Below are 16,728 nucleotides of genomic sequence, written 5' to 3' on the forward strand. Positions count from 1 at the left end.
CCTGACTTACACTGTGAAAAGATCACTCTATTGTGCGGAAACGGAGCATCGTGGGCCCCGGGGGAGGGGGGGGGGGCAGCCCAGGTCCGGGGAGGCGAGGACTGCAGCATCAGCGAGAGGAGCCCCGGCGACAATGAGGTGGTGCCAAGTGGTCAGGTCTGTAGGACGCTCGAAGGCAGAGCTTCAAGGGGGGCGGCGAGTGGGGTGGGAGGAGCGCTGGCTCCGGGTGCGGACTTCCTAGCAGCCCAGGGAGGAACGGGGTGCCCCCGGGGGGAGGGGCTGGCCACATCCACAACCGCGGGGAGTCTGAGCCACGTGCGGTCCAAAACCGATCGCTGGCTTCAGCAAAGGGGAAGCTGTCGGTGCCTCGGGCAGAGGCCACTTCCGTGGAGAGGCTGCGGCCTGAAAGCCGTTCCAGTGGGCGAGGGAGAGAAGGGCCCTGGGAAGTTAGACGGGTGGATACACAGGAGAGGAGCAAAGTAATGACGTCACAGAGGCAATTTAAATGGATAAAGTTTTAACTGGGGAACCACCTTCATAGTTTTCATATTTTCAAAAAATAAAATTGAACCAGGAAAAACAGGAGACAAACCCTAAAACTGAGAAATAAATGCAAGCGGGGAAAAAATAGATCTAATTATACTTCAAAAGAATAACATAACAACACTGTAGAAAGAATGAAGCCAAGTAACTTTTAAGTTTAATCCCTGACTATGTCTCCTGAGCCTAAAAACGAAGAGGTCTAGAAATAAACCGTGATCTTTCAGTGGGTTTGTGTCTCACAGTGGCTCGGAGGGGGCAGCCCTGGACCCATCTGTGTGTAGTAGAGAAGCGGGCCCAGCGGCGGAGACAGTGACCCTGTGAGGGCCGGGCCCCTCGCTGCTGGGGACGGGACCCAACGCGGAAGCGGGAACAGCAAGGAAGGACACACGGGGCTGGACTGGGACTGGAGGCACCGCTGTGAAATAACCATTTTTAAAATAAATCAGACGTTGTTACACACACAATCGGATGTGTGCACATGCACGTGAGATCTACCCTCGCTCTGCCTGCTAAATGGCCTGGAAACGACGACACTCTAGTAGCAATCAAGACACCCCGCACCATGGATTTTAAAGGGCATCCCCCTCTAAGATGAACCAGGGCTACTTGGAGAAATGGCTGACTCAGGGGCAGGGACAGTACCAATGAGGCTGGAACATCTTTTTTGTGCCAGAAAGCACAGAAGTGCTCCCCAAAAGAGGGAGACCTGTCAAAAGGAATTGCCACTTGCCACATCCGGAACAACGTGCGCATTAGTATGAATGACAGAACAAACACTAGCCTGCTGAAGAAAGTAAGAAGCTGCAAGTCCACGATGCTAATAACCAGCAAATACATAATCAGAAAGGGGAGCTAAAGGGAGAGTCGGTCCTTGTAGCAGACGCCGCCTCATAAGGAAGGAAGAAGGAATGACGACGGCATTAGGGAAAAGCCGCCACGCGGCCAGCATCACAGTAGCAGCCGAGACAGGACACGGAGCACGACTCAGGTGAGCACCTGATGAAGAACCAGGTATTTACGGGGTCGCCCAGTCCCCCCGCCGACTGCTTACATATCACACAGGGAAACACGGTCCTTCATAACGGAGGAACCTGACTCACATCACCTCAACCAAGCGACCAAAGTTATTTTCACCAACGGGACAAGCCGATGGCGTGCGCCTCGCAAACCCGGTACACGACAGTTACGCAGCATTCTTGCCAAAACCACATGACCAATCTCATCTGCGCTGTCTGATCTCATCCTAAAGAAGCAACAGATAATCCCAAATTGGGGCACTGGCCTGAAGTCTTCAAACAGGTCCACGTCGTGAAAGGCAAAGGGTGAAGGAAAAGGCTAAAGAAAGCCAAAGACCCGTGACAACTAAATGTAACGTGCAGACTGGGTCCTGGATCGGAATCAGGAATAAGACTCGTAAAAGACATCAGTGAATCAATTAGTGAAAGTTTAATGCAGCCTGTACACGGGATGATGACACCACATCATGAATTTAATAATGGCTCTGAGGCCGTAGAGAACGACGCCCTTGGCGTGAGGGGCCACACGCTTTGCCGCACCTAGAGGGAAGGGACAGGATATCGCCAATCCACCCTGGGAAGGTTAGGAAGAGATGATGATGATGATGATGATGCTGCTGGGCTCCTGGGTAAGAAGAAGAATGTTGGGCGCCTGGAGGGCACCGGACGGGCTCAGTTGGTGGAGCGTGTGACTCTCGATCTCCAGGTCAGGAGTTCGAGCCCAACGATGGGTGTAGAGATCACTTAGAAATAAAATCTTTAAAGAAAAATACCAATGTGTGTGTACATGCACGTATGTGTGTATATATGCAGAGGGCCCCTGACTGAGGATGCTACGAGTCACATTTTCGACTTTAGGATGGTGCAAAAGCAACAGGCATTCGGTAGAGAATACCTCAAATTCTGAATTTTGATCTTGTCCCAGGCTAGAGATATGCAGTAGGGCTCTCCCTCGTGATTCTGGGAGCGGCAGCGAGCCACACCCCCGTCAGCCCCGCCGTCACGAGGGTAAATGACTGGTACAACCGTCCGGGACCCACCCGGCCATCCTGCTTCTCACCTTCAGCACAGCCTTCAACAGAGGACATGAGGCACTCACTACTCCATCGTAAAGTGGGTTTCTTTTACAGGACATTGCCAACCGTCGACCACGTGTTCTGAGCACGTGTATGGTGCCTGGGCTAAGCTATGGCCTTGGGTAGGTTACGTGTGTTAAGTGCATTTTTGACTTAACAATAAAGTGTCTTGAACTTTATGGTGGGTCTACTGTAACCTCATCATACGTCGAGTTAGATCTGAATATTTATAGAGAGAAGGAGAAAATGACAAAGCAAATAAGACAAAAGTGATGAAGCTGGGTAAACAGCGTAACAGAATTTGTCGTTCTCGTCTCAAAAACATTGTAAATGATGATCATTTCTAGTTAAGTGCAGTAACATCTACTGAAGTACCTGGCGCACAGCCACTGTTCAGCAAAGGTTCTCTTTCATGCTTCCTCTAACCACCTCTGACCCTTGAATATATTTTTTAACCAATAACTGTCTGAGGTTTTCTTCTTTGCTCGTCTTGTTTAGTGTCCCAACATTTACGACTCCTGAGTTCCCACCCCCCAGCAAGACCCATTTCCAGCCTCCCTTGAAGCTTCAGAGCAAGCGTGGGGCAGGCGCATGCGGGGTGGTGCCTCAGCGCCCTGACCCGGGCTGGCAGCAGAGCAGACCACCAGGCACATGGGAGCAGTCCCTGGAGGGGAGGCAGCCCGTGTGGCTCCGCTGTCACCTCGTCAGAGCAGAGCGGTTGCTCCGGCCCCTCCCAAAGACGTCCTGGATCAATAAATGATGTGTCTGAGGACTCGCAATCCCTTGCCCCACTTACCGCTGAGAAACAGCTTTTCCAATTTCTCGAGCAGCCCGGCACATTGATTCAGCTGCTCCTGGAAACCCTCGGCCACGTCGTGATCCACACCGCCGGCTCGCAGCAACCGCTCGAACGCCTTCATCGTGGCGTTCATATGTTGCCGGTAAATGACACAGATGCCGTGGCTCTCCTTAATCTGCTGCCTTTGAAGGGAGAGCTCCCTGGCTTGGGACTGAACTAATGAATCGTATCTGATAAAAGGGGGGGAAAGAAAACGCTTGTACCATTTTTGAATTGAATTTTCGTGACCTTAACACTAATTGGAAAAATGACAGAGCACAATTTTTAAAAGCCTGCAGCTGTACGAGTATACACACTTCCAGAAAAATTGGAAGTGCGCAAGGTCACTCCTTCGACTTCAAAACAGCCAACAAATGCTGGAACAAAGGTTCTTCTGCAACATTTTTAACCTTATAGAGCCCCCAATTACAGCACAGACGGGCAAGAACTCAGGAGGACAATTAGTTCCCATCTACTCTTCAAAAATAATATTCTGAACTATTGAAACACGTGTTCCGAGGGTCAGGGGACCTACCACAAATTCTCACGAACAAAAAAGAAACCGTAACTCGGGAAAACAAAAATGGGACTCTCTCCCCTCAACTGAAAGGTCAGGGAGGAATCGCAACGCTAACTACCACTGACGGAGGGTCCGCGACCTGCCAGTCGCCGCATCAGGGGTTCTTAATAAGCGAACTGTCCTTGCGATCTCCCGTCAAACCCGTGAACCTCCTCACTTACTGGGGGGCGCCGGACTCCGCTGGCACGGGCAAGCAGGGACGGCAGCGTGCCCCCGAGGCCCGTGCTCTATCAGCACCGCCTCCTGGCTCCGACCTGCCATTGCCCGGGTGAGCCTGCCCGTCCTCCCGGCACCGGGAAGAACACGGGTTAAGGGAAGCGCGGCCCCCACCGGCTGCGGCCACAGTAACCTGGCCCCCAGGGCTCGGCACGGACGCTGACCCTTCGGTCGCCCCTTCCCTGAAGCGAGGCCGGCGTGGGGCTGCTGATGCCCCGATCACGTGGCCCCGCACGGCAGGGGGGCTGAGGAAGCACGGGGGCCCGCGGCCGGCCACGGCTCTGGGCACGCTCCGTCCCCTCGGGCAGCCCGCTCGAGGCTCGCGTCCTCACCCGCAGAAGCACGTGAGAGGCCCTCCTCTCCGGCTGACCGAGCGCTCATCAGTGGCCAGCTGGGGGTCTGACACTACCACTGCCCTTCAGGAACACAGGCCTCCTCCCGTCCTGCTGCTCGGGAAGGCTGGAAAACACGCACTCTGGCTCCTGACGCTTCCGAAATACACGTTTGTCAAGTGAAGCAAGTAAGTGACGAATGAAGGTCAACTTCACAAGAGACGGCTTTGTTGTCACAGCTCATAAAGCAAAGCTGCACGGGTCTGTGCCCGTCAAGCACGGCCTAAGAACTCTTCTCTTTCTACGTGGGCCGATGCTCGAGGACGACCTTAAAGGGGAAAGATCTGGAACAGGTTTATGTTCCTCCCACCCAGCCTAGGACGTCGGTCTCCATCCCAGGGTGAAAGGCAGTAGCGGCTCCGGGAGCGGACGCGGCCGGGCGGCAAACGTGCCGCAACTCACCGAGGGCCGGAACCCTCGCCTTGGCCTCAGCACCCAGGCTGACGAGGGCAACGCCCGCTCCGCCAGCTTCAGGAGCCGCGAGACCAGAATGTGTACGGCCCCTGCGGTCTGTGGCCTCGTACCCACTTCTCCACGGGCCCAGCGGCCTCGCACCGTGGAGCCTCCCCCAGTGCCCACCCCCCACCGCCAGCCGAGCAGCGTTGCCCCGTAGCTCGGGGGCTCCGACCTAGGGGCAGCGGGCGAACCGCGGCAGCAACAGTGGGACAAGCAGTGGGGGACATACCTGGAGGGTGACAGATCTCGGAACTTATTCTGCAGGTTGTGGATTTCACTGAAAAGCTCCATGTTCAAATTCTGCTCCTTCTGCAGCTTGCACTCCTGTTGCAGGAGCTGCTGCCTGAGGCCCTCCAGCAGCCCGCCGTCGGCCACCTCTGGGGCCAGCTGCCGGAGGATCTTCATGTGCTTCACGTAACGCACTCGGTGCAAACTTGAAAACGTCATTTCTTCCTCGTCGGCGCTACCCTTGGGCTTGCTCAACACATCCTGGCCCCCTTCTGTCCCACACAAAACTGTGATAATGGCCTCACTGCACTGGGAGTGCTTCTGAAGCTGAAATAAGAAATTCCGGTAGCCCTGGAGCTCAGTTTCCAAGTCACGGATTTTCTGTTTTAAGTTTTCTGTATCACTGGAGGTGTCGATGTTCTCAGACGGATGGGCCCCAAACACGCGGACTGTGGAGGAAAGCGGACTCTTAGAACTCCGGCAGGCAGCTACCGCGGCTGGGCCTGGAAAACCTTCAGAATTCCTTTGGCATGTGGGCAAGACGGCAAGGCCGTCGGGCGGGCGGGTTTCAGCGTCTGCGAACGAGACACACGCGTCAGCACGGCCTGGGCCGAAATCCACCGCCGTCCCCACTGCCGTCCCCACCACCGTCCCCGCAGGGCTGTGGCCGCCCCCAGGCCTCCCTGGCCTAGCCCCTCCCCTACCTCCCAACCGGCCTCTTCCTCAGAGCAACTATTCTAAAACGTGAACTGACCATGACACCCACCAACGCCCACCTCCAATTCGTCACCAAGGATTAAACCCCAAATCCTCTGGCAGCGCCTGGGCCCCTCCGCTGACCAGCCCGCCCTGGACACCCCTCCCTCCACCACCTCTGGAGATGCCCCACAGCTCGCCCCAATCCCTTGCACCCACCGGCCGTGGGGGGCCTCTGTGCTTTTGCACGTGCTGTTCCCTCGGCCTGGGGCCCACTCGCTCCCCTGCGCCCGCTCAACGAACTCTGCTCACCCCTGAGCGCGCAGCTCTGACCCTCCTCCCACGGGCCCACCTCCACGCCGACCTGTCGCTCCGCCCGCGCCCCCACAGCGCCTTCCGCACTCCGCCGGGGCGCGCGGCCGTGCTGGGTGCTGCCGTAGGAACTACATGGGCTCAGCGCCCCACGGGCCGTGGCTGCCTGGATTCCCGGCCCCGCAGCCTCACCCTCACACCCTCAGGGGCGGCGCCTACGCCGGGCCAGACGGCCGAGGCTCGGCTCTGACAGGCACCGGGGACCGTGAAGTAACGCTGACGAGCAGTCATTCCAAAGCTCAGGACTGAGGAGTCCCCGTTTCCAGTTTCCCGGGGGCGCCGCGATGGCCCCTGCGTGAGTGTCCCACTGACGCACGACCCTGCCAGGAAGTACTTCCCGACGGTCGTTTGAGCCCCTGAGGGCAGCCAGGCTCGCCTGAGGGTGGGCGGGACCGTGAGGCCGAAGGGAGCGGGGCTCACAGCCGGCCTGGCCACGCGCCGCCCACACACTGGCCTGAGGTGGGTAATTTCATGTCTCGAGCCTCAGTGTCCCCACAAGGATGTCTAAGCTGCTTGCCGGGAACTCCCAGCTCCGGCCCGAGTCCAGAGCACCGTCCTGGACCACGCAGCACACCGCCTGCGTGCAGGGGACGCTCAGCTCCGTGCACGGCCATCTGAGTCCTCGGAAGGCTGCAGAAGGCGTGGAAACACCCGGCCTCACAGTCCAGCAGACCTGGCCCGAGCTCCGGCCCTGCCACCTCCTGGCTGCGTGACCTGGGGCGCCGGGTTCCCAACCCCTGAGCCTCCCTCAGAGGCTTCGTCCACAAAACGGGAAGAACACCAGGTATCATGAAGGGCTCCGCCGGCTGTGGTCGGAGGCTCCACCGGGACAGCTCCTGCAGAAGGCGTGCGGCGCACGGTGGTGGAGGAGCCTGACGCCGGGATGCGGGGAGCTGGAAGGGGGAGCCCAGCACGGGAGGCGGGAGGCCCGCGAGCAGGGGCTGTGGGCCAGGGGAACCGCTGCACCGACAAGCCTGTGGGCTGGGTGACAGGCCTTGGACGGGCTCCGAAGGGGAGCGCACAGAAGCGCTCGTCACGCCGCACATTCCAACTTCTGGGTTCTGCAACTGTTCCTCGTGGCCACACGCCCGTTCCTCTCTGCTCACGATGCACACACCATAAAATAACTCTTTTTATTTTAGAAAGCAGCTGCCGCATGACCTAAGGAAGCATTCCCAGTACCGCACCGCTGCTGTACACCATCTGCGGTCGTCACCGGTGTCCGCGGCCTCTTGGGGTGCGGGGCAGGCATGTCTGTCCGCGGGCCTGGCGCGGGGCTGGGCAGAGAAGCTACTCCGGAAGGCCCTGCTGGCTGAAGGAGCGCGACACAGGGACAGACGCGAGGCCCCCACGAGCTTTCTTCCAAACCAAGGAACTACCGTTGCCGGAACGGCCTCACGATAACGGAATTTCATGGCAAGCAGCAGTGTTCGTTCACTCGGGGAATAAAGAGCAGAGACCAACGCGATGAGCCCCTCACGGACGCCCTCCCACGATGCACGGACGTCAGCTACACGCGCACCTGCCGACGGGGACGGTCCGCACCCTCGCGCAACAGTTGGCTCCACAGCACGACTGACGTTTGCACTCTTGCCCTCGACCTACAGCACTGTGACTGAGCGGCGGCACAGGTTTGGTTTCCAGGCTCCAAGACCAGCGTCCAGCACGTCTCGCAGCCCAGCACCCGCCCGGCAACTCAACTTCGCGGCTCAGTAGCCCCGGATGAAGGGCCAGAGGCCAACTTCTCACCTCAAATCCCTGCGTGGAGGGCGCAGGGAGGGAGGACTCAAAGCACGTGGGGGCTGTAGGCTTAGCCGGGACCTGGCCCAACGCCCAGTGTCACCTGCGCAAGGACCAGGCGCGCAGCCTTCAGGACAACCTGTGAGGCGTCACTGGCAGCCCCACCTGACTGAAGAGGAAATGGAGGTTCGGAGGCAGACGGGGCCTGAGGCTCGGGGCGCAGCAGCAGCAGAGCCCTCCGTCCGAGCCCGGCCACCGCCTCCTGCAGCAGCTGGCGTCCCTGTCCCTGAGGTCGGGTGCTGAGCCGGGACGGCCCCTCGCGCTCCGGGTCACGGCCAGTAACACCGTGGTGCCCCCTGCACTTCCCTTCTGGCACCTGCCAAGGGCAGCAGAGGCACCACGGACGCCCGAGCTGGTCAGCTGGAGGCCAGCGCATGGGGCTGCCGGGAGCATCTGACACCGAGGGGCTGGGAGGCCCGACCTGGAACGCGGCAGGAGGCAGAGCCCTAGGGACAGAGCAGCAGCCGGCGACAGAGGGGGGCCGTGCAGCCAGAGGCAGCCCCCGGGCAAACCAGAAGCACCTGCAGAAGGAGGAGAGGTGCTCCGTGACACCGGGCACTTGGGAGGGAAACTGCCAGCCCACCAGGAAGCCCTGGCCACTGACACGCCGCCGATGGGAAAGCCACAGGCGTCCCCAGAACCAGTTGTCCGCATTGGAGGAAACGCTGCAGTTCTGGAACCTTCCTGGACCCCGGGGGGCACCTGCATGCCCGGTAGAGCAGCCTTCCCCTCCAAGCCCACGACACTCAGGAGCACGTGACCACGGGTCCCCCGCACTGGCCGGCAGCCTCGGGGGAGCCGGGGGCGTCCCTGCGCTCTCAGGGCCGCCTCACGGCAAGTGTAGGACGCCCGAAGAGGTTTCCTACACGGTGAACTAGTCCTGATTCAAGTGGACTTTTTTTTTAAACAAAAAAAGAGGAGGGGCTGGATCGAAGGTAAAGAGAAAACAGCACGTGTTCCTTCCGGGGGCGGGGAACAAGAACATCCTTTTAGGACCGTTTGTGCTGAAATAGATGGGCCGTGCCTGGGGCCTTGTCCCTGCGCCTCCACACGGAGCAGCGATGAAGCACCCGCCCAGCGCAGCAGCACCCCCCAGCACCCGCCCAGCGCAGCAGCACCCCGCGGCGCCCACCCGGTTGCGGCCGGGGCAAGGGCGTGGCGAATGCTCGGCGAGCTCTGACGCATGGTCCTCTGCGCCCGCAGCCGCCTACCGCTGACCAGCTGGACGACCCTGCATCAATTCTGTTTAATAACCTCAGCTTCCTCACGTGTTAAGTGGGACTGACGACGAGGTCCCGAGATGCCGGCTGCCGGGCTTCGCGACCGCCCCCCACAGCACACCCCAGGGAGCGCCCGCACCCAGGCTGCGCAGTACACACGGGCCTGCGTTCTGACCGGTCTCGTGGGTGGCGTGATCACTGTCCCCCTCCGTGGCTCTCCAGACACAGGGCATGGCTTTGGCTCCGTTCTGCTCTCCCGGGCCGTCCTGGTAGGCTGCTCCCACAAGGGGCTGGGCTGCAGGCGTTCGGGAAGAGAAGGAAAAATAAATAAAACCATAGGCTTGAAACTCAGCCAAGCAACTGAGAAGAACACAAAGATACAACAGGGAAAATAAAAACACTGGGGAGGCAAAATGCAATTTATAAGATAAAATTAATCTATCGAGCTGCCATAACAGGACGTAAAAAGCATAAATACGCTGCAGCTTGTCTGAAATGGTTTAAGTCCAGGCTCTCAAAAAACTATGAGTGAGAAAATGAATTCCACAGGCTCGGGCCCACTCGTCCGAGCAGAGGCCTCGGGGTCCTCTGGGCACCCGGGGTGGCACCTGGTCGAGGCACCCTGCTGTCGCAGCCAGAAACACGCACGGGGAGAGTGCGCACCGCAGGCCCCGCGCCCAGTGCCCTCAGGTCCTCGGCCCGAGCGCCCCGCTCCCGCCCGCGCTGCTCCGTGAACTATCTGCCCCGCCCCCCCGCTGGTCTGGGAGTCCTCCGAAGGCAGAGACCCGCTCACCCCTCCCGCGTGTCTCTGTCTCCCACACCCGGCGCATGAGGCCGGGAACACAGCAGGTGCTCCCGGGGGAGTCTGCGAACGCGTGGCTAGACGGCTGCACGGGAGGAGGCGAGGACCGTAAGGGACGGGGGCGGGGACAGTCATGCCACCGACGGCCCGCCCGTCTCGAAACCTCCACTGTGCTGAACCCAAGAACCCAACGATCCATAGGGAACACCAGGGACTACAGGTCACCAGAAAACCCACACGCGAGGTGGGGACAGTGGGCTCTCTGAGGCAGCGCAGGGCACGGCCTGGAAACCAGGCAGACGGGTGTGAATCCAGGTCCGACGTCACTGACCACAACCGCAGCCAGGTCCCTCCATCGCTCCATGTGCCGCCTGGTGATACAACGGGGCGGGGACCGCTCCGCCTCAAGGGCAGTGAGGAAGATGCCCCCGCACGGCGGCCTTCAGGCGGGCAGGGAGGCGCGACACCCCCGGCACACATCGTGTCCCGGACGCGGGCCATGCGAGGCTCCAGGCGCCTCCCGCCCGCTGTCCCCACAGCCGCTGCCGTCTCCCGCCCGGGAGGGAGGCGAGCGCCTCGGTGGCACGACTGCAAACAAGCCTGGTGTCGCCCTGAACGCGCCGTGCCGCCCATGCTAGGACCCAGACTGTCCCTGGCACGGCTCCCCCGCGGCCGCCCAGCAGCGGATGCCGCCCCCGACCACCGCTCCCAGGGCTGCAGCCCAGAGCAGGAGGTGCCCTCGCTCCCCACTGACGCCTCCAGGGCACGCTCTCCTCCCAGAAACCCCAGCTCCAAGCCTCAAGCCGCCAGGCCACCCAGGGGCCACGTGCCCCGCAGTCACCTGGGGCCTGACCCCCGGGGCCCCCAGAGCCTCGCTGACTATGTGGCTCCCCCTGTTTGTCTACACTGCTGTATGGGCAACCGCCCCGGGCGGTCCCTTCCTGCCGTGTCCTCTCCTCCCCCCGCCGGCTCTCCGGGAGCTGTGGCAGGCCGGCCTCGGCCACGCCAGGACAACGGTGCCCTCCGAGGTCACCGTGAGGGCTGGTTCCGGACCCCCAAGGCCACTCCCTTGGCCTGGTCTTACTGACTGGCAACGCTGGACGGGGCGCACCTGCCGTCCACCCGGCTCCTGGATGCCGTCCTCTCGGGCCCCCGTTTCCTGGGCTGCTCCTTCCCCGCCCAACCCCCACTCACAGAGAGGCTCAGCCCGGGGCCGCTCCCCGGGTCTCCAAGTCTCCAACTGCAAACGCCGGCGACACGCTGCCACCTGCCCAACGCACAGCCCTGTACCCCCGACTGCCGGCCTGGCACTGCACGGGGCTGGCCAACTGGCTCCTCGAGGGGCCCCAGAGCCGCCACCCCCGCACGGTGCAGCGCCGCCGCCCCGATGGTTCACGGTACCAGGGGTCCTTCCACGCGGCGGGCGGCCTCCTCCTTCAAGAGCCAAAGACGGAGTGGGTCAGGCGCCGGCCGCAGGGCCTCGACCACAGCTGCTCCGCAAGCGCAGCACCAACGCAGTCACAGGCTACGTGCAAACCAGCGTGTGTCCCTGAGCTCCAAGGAGACTTCAGGACGCGCAGCGAGGGTGGCCCCTGGCCACGGTGTGCCCGTCCCTGCCGGGAAGCCGAAGTCAGGCCACGTGGCTCCGCTCCCCGAAACCCTGCCACCGCTTCCAGGCCTGCCTGCGCGAGACCAAGCCCGAGAGCAGCCTCCGTGGGCCACCCGACGGGCCACCTCCCTGACCCTCCTGCCCCGTCCTTCCCATCTGCTCCGGCCACGTAACTGGCCTCCCTCCTAGTCCTCCAACTCCCCAGATTCAAAGCAACATCCGGAACTTTGCCCTTGTGCTGCCGCCAAAGACACTTTCCACGCTGAGGGTTCCACTCATCTGCCCCTGGCCGGGTTCAAATGTCACCTCGTCAGGGAGGCTCTAGGATTCCGCGGATGGACGGCAGCAAACTCCACCCCCCTCCACACTGCCCGTGCCTCAGCCACCCTCCGTCCTCCCCGCACCCGCCATCTCTACCTGCACCCGTTTTGTTCAGCCCGTCCCCAGGGCCTACGGCAGCGCCCGGCACACAGCAGGGCTGCAGCGATACTTTCTGGAGAAAGAGAAGGTTGCTGCTGTCGTTCTTGGTATCAGGCGCTGCTGTCACGCGCTTACAGCACAAGCTCAAAACCAGGAGTCGACGAGGTACTTCTGTGGACTTGTGAACCCTCTGAAAACGAGGTCCAACGCTTGCCGTGCGCTCGCCTACGCTCCGCGGCTCTCGGCTTTCCTGAGACGCTCCAAGGGGCAGTGGTCCAAAACCTCTAACACCACGGTCACCGCTGTGACACGCCCTCCACGTCTATGCAGTCTGACCCGGATACATTTTAACCCAGGGGCTCTCTACTTTGGGAGCTCCCATGAGTGCAGACACGGCAAAGTGGCTACGGAGGCAGGTCACTTCCAGAGGAAGGCGTAAGCTCGATAGGGTTTGGAATGAGCCCTGAGGAGGCCACGGTAATGTAGCCTGGACGTTCTAGAAAACCCCCCCGGGAGGGCTCTCACTTATACACACGATGCCACACGCCTCAGGCTTCCACAGGTAACGCCAAAAAAGCCACCTGGACTCGAGTCAGCCCACGGCCGGGGCCCCTGCAGACCATCCCGGGGAAGGCAGCGACCTCACAAGACCCGCGCGCACTTACAAGCCCCTTTACCCAGACTCCAGAATAGAATGAAAACAATAGATTCATTTTCCTCACTGTGTTCCTTTCACTGTGTATTTGTCAGGAGTCAAGATTAATCACTGTAATTCATAAAATTTATGCTCAAACTTACTGCAGTTCTAAACAACAAGGCTGACGTGTCGAGCAGCTCTATCGGTCGTTCGTCCAGCTCACAGAGAGCGCACTGCACACTTACCTTCCTGTAGCGTTTTGTCTGCCGCTGGCCTCTCCTCCATCATTGCTTCAGCCAGAATTAACTTTTGATGCAGTTGCTTATTGCAGATTTTAAACTCCTTCAGCTCCCCCTGCAGCTCCAAGATCTGACCCTGCAGTTGGGCCACCACCTCCTGGGTGGCAGGGAGCCGATACACATTTCCTAATGACCGGGACGGTTTTATCAGGATAGGCAGGCGGGACTTCTTAGCATCCTGGAGAGACACACACACAGGACAATGAATACACCTCCTCTGGTCGTGCTCGTGCCAACCTTGTAAAACAGGATTCAGACCGGCTGCCCAGACTTCTGGTTCCGGGGGTGGCATCCACGTTTATCTCCCGTGTCTTGGCACGTCCCTCCTCTGACTGGCAAGTGCCCAGCTTTTCCTCTTGGACGCCCTCTTGGCCCTGGAGCACTGTCTCTGTGGACGTCCAGAGGCTCACGCGATGGCAGTCTCCTCGCCAACACCACCTTCTAAGTAACACTTTCCTGGCCCGCCCCCGCCCGCTCCCCAGGCTCGGCCACTCCGCTAGTGCACCGCAGCCACCCCTACTGAGGTTCTCAGGGGCTACCGAGTCACTAATCCAGTGGCTCTCGCCCAGGCTCGAGCTCCCACCTGCCGAACCTCGACATCTTCCTTTCCACTGGCTCTCAGGCACTTCGAAGCCAGCCCAGCACCTGGCTCCTTCCGCCCATCATCCCATTCCCCACCCCAAAGCTACGCCGCTTCAACACGCTCCATGTTGGTGAATCACACCACCATCCCCTCACCGTGCAACCCAAACCTGGAAGTCCATCGAACTGCTCTTCGCACCCATCACCCACCCTCGCCACTTACCAGGCTCCATTAATTGCAGCTGTAAACGCATCTCTGAGGCCTCTGGACTCTCCTCGCTGCCTCCCACGGCCCCCTAAACACTGCTGGCGCTCACCTGCCACACAGCCATCTCCGGAGCACCCTCCCCCTCGCCCTTCCTGCCCTTTCTAGCCCACTCTCCATACTGTGACGGGAAAGGCAGAGCTGACATCCCTCGCCCCTGCTTACAACCACCGGCGTACTTCCCGGTCTCTCAGGACCTACCGCGGCCGCCTTGCTGTACGTGACCTGCAGCCCCGGTCACTGCCCTTCTCCCACTTCCCCTGGGCCCACACACTCCCCTCTATCAGCTCCTCAAATGTCTATGTTCCTTCCACCCCAGGGGCTCGGCACGCACCGTCCCCCCTGTCTACAGCACACTCTCTTGCCCGCCCCCACCACTCCAGTAATCCCCGTACATTCTCTAGGACCTCACTCATATGTGCCTTCCTCGGGAGAATGGGCCTTGATTTCCAAGACCAGGTCAGGTCTCCCTGTTAGGGACACTCACCGCCCCCTACAATTCTCTAGGGAGAACACTAGCACCCTCATAATCAAATGCCTGTGCAATTACTTGTTCTCTGTCTACCTTCTGCACTGGCCTATAAGCTCCAGGGTTCGGGACTCTGCGTTGCTTGGTCGTACTCTATCACAGCCTCCAGCACGAGAGCACAGTGGGTACTCAACAACTATTTGTGGAATGAACATGCAAAGAATGACTTAAGAGGCCAAATGGGGATGTCTTTCAAGTGGGGAGAATTTTAAATATATTAAAAAGTTGGGGAGAGGGACTAAACCTAGAAATATATAAAGGACTATCACAATTCAATAATAAAAAGCACATATAACTCAATTAAAAGGTGGGCGAAGGATCTGATAGACATTTCTCAGAAGGGGACCTTTATATGGCCAAAACACATGAAAACATGTTCAGTGTCATTAGTCGTCAGGGAAATATAAATCAAATCACAATAGAATATTGCCACTCCCAACTCATCAGGACAGCTTCTAATTAAAATAATAACAAGTGTCGGCAAAGCTGTGGAGAAATTGGAACCCGCATGTTTCCGATGAAAATGTAAACTAGGAGCAGCTACTATAGAAAACAGCCTGGTGGTTCTTCAGAGTTCCCGCATGACCCCGGATTCCACTCCTCGGTGTTTACCCAGGTGACGTGAAAACACACGACGTCCACACAAGAACTGGTATGTGAATGTTCACAGCGACGTCATTCATAATAGCTAAAAGGTAGAAATAACCCAAACGTCCATCGACTGATGAATGGATAAACAAAATGTGTGACATCCATACAATGGATATCGCTTGGCAATATAAAGAAATGAACCACCGATAAAGACTCCAGCACGAACGCACCTCGAAAATGCTACGCTAAGTGGAAGCAGTCACCAAAGATCACGTGTTACATGATTCCCTTTCTACGAAACATCCAGAGAAGCCAGACATCTAAAGACAGAAAGTAGATCAGTGGTTGCCTACAGCTAGAGCACTAGGGGGGAAACGGGAAGTGACCGCCAATGGGTCAGGCAGGGCTTCTTTTTGGATAATTAAGCCCGTTCTACAATCGATTATGGTAGTAGATCTGTAACTATGGATTTACCAAAAAAAGAAAAAGACCAAACAACTCACTGCACTACGCACTGTAAATGGATAAACTGTAGGACATGTGGCTTGTCCCTCAATGGGGCTATTACTCTTTTTACTTTTTAAGTGGAAGAGAAGGAACCTGAGAGGAAAACAGGAAATACTTGGGACCCTGGGAATGACGAAATCAGCAAGGACTCTGAAAGCAGGAAAAGGGCGGAAGGAGCCCCGTGTGCATGTTCTGGGATGCAAAATGCTTTCAAGCACACTGTCCACGGTCCTCCGGCCAGCTCTGCAATCTCAGCACTCACAGGATAATAGACGTTACCAGGCCTATTTTCCAGACAAAAAACTGGGAGGTCAACCAACCGGTCCACTGTCGCACAACGAGGAGGTTAGAGGGCTGGACGTCACGACGGCTCTCCAGCCTCTACTGCTCGGTTAAGGAAAGGAAGACACTCTCTGCCCCAACATTCCAGGGCAGAGAGCAGGTTCAAGGCCAAGGACAGTTTGAGGTGGGAAGGGGGTCTGTTGGCGGGGGGCGGGGGGTGCCCATCAAAGAGGACCGCAAAATAACAGTCATTGGCTTGATCCTCGGTCTCCACCAATCTTTATTCTTGGATCCAAATCTGTGTGTCATATGGCAGGAGAAAAGATATCTGCAAGTGCACAAATGCCAAAGCCAATTTCAGGCTGGAAGACTGCCGTCAGTCACCCTAATGCGGGTTCTAAAATAACACCACACAAAATGCTACCTTATGGACACTGTGCACAGCCCCACCTACCGCCTTAGGAAAGATGTCAACATGGAAGTCCTCACTTGGGAGCGGAGGGGGGACAGGAACGCACACATGCCGAGCTCGACGTACACATGCACAGGCAAGCACAAAGCACCAGCCGGCCCTTGCCACACATCTCTTCCTGTCGCCACTGCACTAGCCTCAGCTCCTAGGTCACCCTGATCCCTCTGGGGCCACCAGGAAAGGTAAGTGGCCAGGCTTGAAGCCATCACTGGTCCATGTGTGATGGTGGCAAGAGGACTCCTCCCTTCCTGAGAAAAGTATGTTTAGACTACCCCTGTCGTGGGCACCTGGGTGGTTCAG

General features: G+C 58.7%; 1 protein-coding gene across 11 annotated transcripts in view; it reads right to left on the bottom strand.

Annotated features, from left to right (window-relative positions):
• The window catches only part of CDK5RAP2 (CDK5 regulatory subunit associated protein 2), a 153,323-nt gene that overhangs the window by 35,583 nt on the left and 101,012 nt on the right, over nt 1–16,728 (bottom strand). For 7 of the 11 annotated variants that reach the window (XM_077913108.1, XM_077913112.1, XM_077913109.1 and 4 more), the window contains 4 exons: nt 13,147–13,378; nt 9,573–9,728; nt 5,347–5,920; nt 3,432–3,664 (listed from right to left, as the gene is read on the bottom strand). In XM_077913108.1, the coding sequence (XP_077769234.1) occupies nt 3,432–3,664; nt 5,347–5,920; nt 9,573–9,728; nt 13,147–13,378 (1,195 nt within the window). The remainder of the gene's footprint in view (nt 1–3,431; nt 3,665–5,346; nt 5,921–9,572; nt 9,729–13,146; nt 13,379–16,728) is intronic. The other 4 variants (XM_077913110.1, XM_077913107.1, XM_077913111.1 and 1 more) reach the window with 3 other exon arrangements.

This window comes from Canis aureus, chromosome 10 (assembly GCF_053574225.1).
Source record: "Canis aureus isolate CA01 chromosome 10, VMU_Caureus_v.1.0, whole genome shotgun sequence".
NCBI classification, from domain to species: Eukaryota; Metazoa; Chordata; class Mammalia; order Carnivora; family Canidae; genus Canis; species Canis aureus.